We start from the raw sequence: 5,856 nt of genomic DNA on the forward strand, positions 1-5,856 counted from the left end.
TCATTCAATTCGTGATTTAGCTGTTTGGAGGAGGGTGTTCTAGAGGGTTTTCTTTGTAATTTTGTTTTTCTTAATCAAAAATAAATAAAAAAATCCTGATGGCAGCAATGCAACTATGTAAGGTCTAAAACAACATTTTGACAAGTTATCGTCACGTTTATAACAATTTGCAAGTTATGTTAAACGAACAAAATAAATACACAGTAAAGTTACTGGAGAAGCTAAAACTAATGCATTTCTATCTCAAGGAACTGTTCCTGAATTTTTGTATATATGTACAGGAAACATACATGTATCTACCTTCTAATCAAATTAAGGAACTAACTAATTCCGCAAGTCCAGCCAGATACAATTGGAGAGTACAACTTCCTGTTCCAGACTTCACTATAATTGACAAAATTTCTAACTTCCCAGTCGGGCAGCAACTCACCTAGATCGACAAAACAGACAAGAAACAAAGAACAAAGAACAAAGAAAGCACACTTCTCTTTCAATTACACTACTGCTCAACAAACTGGGAAGTTGCATTACAAGAACACAGCTGCCAGATGCTTTGAACAGAGAAGCATTTACAAGATGATGTTTGATGCATACTTTCCTTGGAAACCCAATGATGGCTGATGCAAGAAACCACGAAATTCTTACACACTCCTTGAATGCATTCAGTTAGTCTCCTCAATCCCTCGGTCTATTCTCTCGCAGTTCTTGAGTTGACAACTAAGGATACAAACCACTAAGGAGCTCACAATCTACAAACCATTTCTTCAACAGGAACATCATTCTTTCTCTTGCCTGCTGGGTATGAAATTCCATCACCACGCAGCGGCTCATTCTACCAAACACGGTTACGCATATAAACCTTGGATAAGAGTGCCAGTACAATTGCAAGAAAATTATAAAGGGCTGAAAATTGAAGTTTCATAACCGGGACAAGCATTCACTTCATTCCTCAACTTCAAAATTGAAGTGCTTTTTCAGGGTAGCTCTGGAAGTCTTTCCAAATCCAGAGGCTATCTGCTCCATCTCCTTGAGATTTGTGATTTCCCTTTTAATCTGCTTCACCCTGCTCAATACAATATCGAGTAAAGCATCAGGGTCGGTTGATGTGCGACGTGCCAGATCAGACTTCTCCTTCTCAAGCTGCTGATACAGATTACAAATATAGTTCTTCTGTGCAAGAAGTTTTTCCTCAACCACCTTATATTCAGACTCTTGGGAGTTCTTTAGTGCATGCAGAACCTGATCAACGTCTTCTGCGAGTTTTTGAGATTCAGAGCAATAATCAAAAGATGCAGACAGCAAATCTGAGCTTGGTTTACCATTCAAGGGCTCCTGGTTTGTTGTCACTTCCATAGCAGTACTTTCATGATGAGAGCCATCTGTATTATAAATGAAAGCAGTCAATGAAGAGGGGAATAAAATGGTCACAGAGAGAGAGAGAGAGAGAGAGAGAGAGAGAGAGAGAGAGAGAGTATACTGTACGATTAAAATAGATCCTTAGTGACAATTCCTAACAGTACTAGTTCTCATCAAAACATATAATTATTTCATTTTATGGGGTGGAGTGGTGGTTACCGGTGGAAATAGCCGAGAAATTACCTTCCTGCTTCCAAATATCTTCAAGAGAAGTCCCATATTTGAGCTGGTAAATGTAGGAAATGGTTATACTACTGGTCAGTAACTACAAATGTGGACAATGATAAACAACTTAAAAGTATTTATTTTACCTTTGCAATAGCCACTTCAATACGTTTGAGCAACTCCTTAGCAATGGTTTTCCCGGAACTGCGCAAGATGCAGATACCAATATTTAAGATCTTCTCAATGTTGTCCCGAGAATCAAGGGATTCACATGTGTGTAAAAGCCTCATCACATGTGGAACCAGATCTGTCCTTGCATCACAGCGCCGGCAATAGTACTCAGAATCCAATGCAATGCTTCCTCCTACAGTGCCAGCCATGTAGCATCGGAGAGCACAATCAATGTGGGCAGCATGCCCACATATAACAGCCTCGCCCGTCAGTGCTTCACATCTGATGTAATCATAGCCTCCATAGGAGAAATTTATAGTCTTCGAACAAAGAATGCAGCAGCAATCTCGACAGAACTTAGCCTCAGTGCAGCAAATATCACACTCCATGAATACTAAGGGTGGGTTTTCTGCTTTTTCCAACAAACTGATGCACAACTTATTTCGGGCCTTACAGCATAAGCCATCAGACTGAGAATCAGACTCTTCAATTCCCACACAAGGTGGAATAGGTGGAACAGCTGGAACATGCTTCAGCTTTACAGCACCTGTATATACCCCGCAGAAACAAAGGACACAGTTAGATGACTATAACCATTTCCAATGCCAAACCATTATGTGAGGCTGTTTTAGATATCAAGTTGGTGGTTGATTCTTAAAAGAACTGAGAAATATTATAATCATCATGACACATAGAACCATCTATCAGTAAACTTAATTTTAAAAACAAAAAAGAGCATTTCAGATTAACATTTCATTATGACAGTTGAAAGTTGCTGCTCATAAGCATCATATGAGATTCTATGCATAAAAATACCAAGGATCACCTTTTTGGAATTAGGAAGAACCTGAGTACCTATACATAGACCATTAGTTTTTCCAAAACTGACAACAACAGATATAACCACATACTACAGGAATGTAACACACTTAATAAAACAAAAATGGTCACACACACAAACATGTCTTGTATATATAATGTAACAAGTAACAGCATTGTGCTCCATCTTGTTAAGAACATAGGATAAGTGTCTTGGTTCAAGAAGACACCAGCAAAAAAAAACAAAAAGAAAGAAAAGGATAGCAACGGTAACAATTAATAATCATTTCAAAGACAAACAAGGAGGTGTGACTGCTTATCTATACAAAAATGCCAAAGAAATATGACTAAGAACTAAAGATGTAAAAACACAAAACATCAGAAAGAAAAGACATGGCTGACCATTTGCTAACAGTGACATTTCCGCTGGAATCTTCCACGAGAATGATGCAAAAAATTCTTTGAGGTCTGTACCAGGAAATGATGCTTGGATATATCGTTCAACTGCAAGCTTGCTTGCAAAACTATTTCTCCTACCCGTAGAATTCCCGGCCCCATCATGGCAAAGTCTCTTTGGAAGATAAAGGTACCTATCCAGAAAGTGTCCAGATCCAGAAACTCGCTTTCCCACTTTCCACCGCCAAGTATCACCGGGATTAGGCCAATTAACAGGAGCATAAGGCAAACCTTCACCAGACTCATCAGGTGCAACTCGCCTATTAGACAGGTCATTTTCATTTGCCCTAGGTGTGCTTCCATCGCTTTCCTCATGAATGTCAATCTCCATCATTGATTTTTCAGCAAATGATTGGATGCGGGTAGTTCAAATTGTACCTACAACAAAATGATTCATTCTGATTTCAATGTAACTTTACAATGGAAGTACAGTGATAATATACACCAATCATTCATTCTATCCTGAAAGTTGATCTACTTGATATTGGATAAGTACATAATGGCATCTATCTTGAACCCAATTATTATTGTAGCAACATGGATGAGCCGAAGTTTAGAACACAGCATGAATATAAGTATAAGAGATGATAGCTAGGAAAATCTTTCACTCAATTTATTTTAACAGACGGAGAATAACTCTACGGGGAAACGAAGTTCTGGAATTTGCATTTCAGGGAACTGGAGGAAAAATTATAGTAAAAAATTTGTAAATTGTTTAGTCAAGGCTTCAAATGAACATAAAGACTAACTTCTGACATTTTTGACTGAAAATTGAAAATAGAAAATAAGATTTGTGATGCTCCAAATTCCACATCTCTTATGCATTAGGGTGACAAAGGGAATAACGTAAGGCAAAAGAATCAAAAAGCCAACTTCAGCTCGCCTTTGATTGTTAGACATGGTATCCGGGTCCAACCAAAGCCCATATAGTTCAAGGAGCCATGGTATGGTGATCCCTCCATGTCTGTGTGGGAGAGTGCACCGGTCCTGTGCTACAAGGTAAGGTGTATTTGTAGGCAGGTAAATCGGTGCCTCCCGCATCAGTATGTCTCATCCATTGGTATAACATTGATATACATGATTCCTCCCTTGGCGACGACACCAAGGTGCAGAAGAGGGAGATTGTACTAAGCAAAAAACACACACCTCAGTAATGCATTCAGGAAGTTCTAAAGCAGATCACAACAATCATGGTCACAACATTGATAAAAATCTGTTTAAAAAATATATTAAAAAACTCGAAACTCAGTTCAAGTATACAAAACATTTTCCCATCTCATATCAGACCAATTCTAAATTGAAATAATATCTCACATTGTTCAACTGATTCATCAACTACTTTTTACATTAATTTCATTTTTGCTTCTCCAAGCATCCTCATTAATGTGCAATAATCAATAACTCAGCTCAAAGAATACAGGATTATCAATTATATCATAGTAATCTCTGAAAATCATGAATTCTTTACAATGTCAGGTTTCAAATTTTCTCAAGTTTTCAAAATTTTCAGGTTTTATTTACAATCACAATTACAATTAGCTTCAAAAGGATCAATATCCTTCATTAAAGATCATTCATGTCCTCCATTTCAAATTACAATTCGCCCAAAAGAAAAAATATATACATATATGAATTCACAAGAAAAACACCAGGAATAGAACATATACCTCAGAAAAACATTTGCATTGACATCTCAGAGAGAGATTAGGGTTTCTGATTCCGGCAAAAGACCTGTGAGAGAGACTCAAATTCATAGAGGATCAGTTTCGTTTTTTTTTTGGGAAAGACCAGATTAAAATTCAGAACCAGACAATGTGTTTCACTAAAACAAAAAACTCAACAAAGAAAAAAAAATGAAGAAAAATAGCAAAACCCTAAGGAAAACCCTCGGAAGAGAGAAAGAGGATGACTGTGGGAGTACTGGATCGGAAGTCGTTACCGTTAAAAGGCGACGGGGGTCAACGGTGAGAGGCGGAGAGAAGAAGGGAAACGGCAATATCAGGAAGTTTGGGGGTGTTTGGGGTGAAAAAAAAAAAAGGTGAGGTGGGCAAGTTGAGGAATATCTCAAAAAGCCTTTGGGTGGTTCAAGGACATATCAAATGAGTTTGGGGTAACAAGAGTTGGGGGGTAACAATGCTTTTATACACCTATATAATGGGCCGGGCCGGGCCGAACCGACACGAGTAAAGTAGGGTCTGATGCCCAGATGCGGGTCGTCACGAACGACACGAGAGCCTGTTTATGATGGGTCAGAATATACAGTTAAGGTAAAAAGCTTGGAGTTTTTGTGACTGATAATTGTCTGTTCTTAACTGTACGATGCTTGTTCTGAAGTTCTTTTCCACGAAATTCGTTTGATTGGTGAAAGGATGTGACTGGTTAGCGAGATATGACAAACCACATAGGCAATCTTGTAAGGAACTTCAGACACCATAAGTGTCTTTCGCTTGACCCATGCACGGTTACTTGAAGTGTGTATCAAACATTGTTTAGAGGGAAAAAAATCTATATTGGAGATTATCTTTTACGCTTTTGGTAATAATATGCATAGCGCCGGAAATCTATGCGCGGTTGCGCGGCAACGTAACGAATTTAATAAACTGTGTTTCTTGTTTATAGTAACACATATTAATAAAGATACAGACTATTGACATGCAACATAACGGTAAAATCTGATAAGTGATCATCTTTTCCGTATTTGGTATCAAAGGATCATCATCATTGTCGAGAATAAAGGGATCATCATTGTCATTTGTGGTATACCAATAGGTACCAAGTGGTCAAATGGTGGTTCAACAGTTGCGATGAAATTAGACCAAAATTTCACGT

The 5,856-nt window shown here is 38.1% G+C and overlaps 1 protein-coding gene across 1 annotated transcript; it reads right to left on the bottom strand.

The window, feature by feature from the left end:
- Nucleotides 1-211: 211 nt before the first annotated feature.
- On the bottom strand, nucleotides 212-5,139 carry LOC101306222. The gene is made up of 6 exons (XM_004296707.1): nucleotides 4,967-5,139; nucleotides 4,695-4,758; nucleotides 2,974-3,405; nucleotides 1,728-2,299; nucleotides 1,600-1,642; nucleotides 212-1,379 (listed from the first exon to the last, which is right to left on the bottom strand). Exons 3-6 carry the CDS (start codon nucleotides 3,359-3,361, stop codon nucleotides 943-945), a joined length of 1,440 nt encoding a protein of 479 aa, XP_004296755.1. The 5' UTR covers nucleotides 3,362-3,405; nucleotides 4,695-4,758; nucleotides 4,967-5,139; the 3' UTR covers nucleotides 212-942.
- Between the last annotated feature and the right edge of the window lie 717 nt (nucleotides 5,140-5,856).

The sequence above is a fragment of the Fragaria vesca genome, linkage group LG4, assembly GCF_000184155.1.
Source record: "Fragaria vesca subsp. vesca linkage group LG4, FraVesHawaii_1.0, whole genome shotgun sequence".
Lineage (NCBI taxonomy): Eukaryota > Viridiplantae > Streptophyta > Magnoliopsida > Rosales > Rosaceae > Fragaria > Fragaria vesca.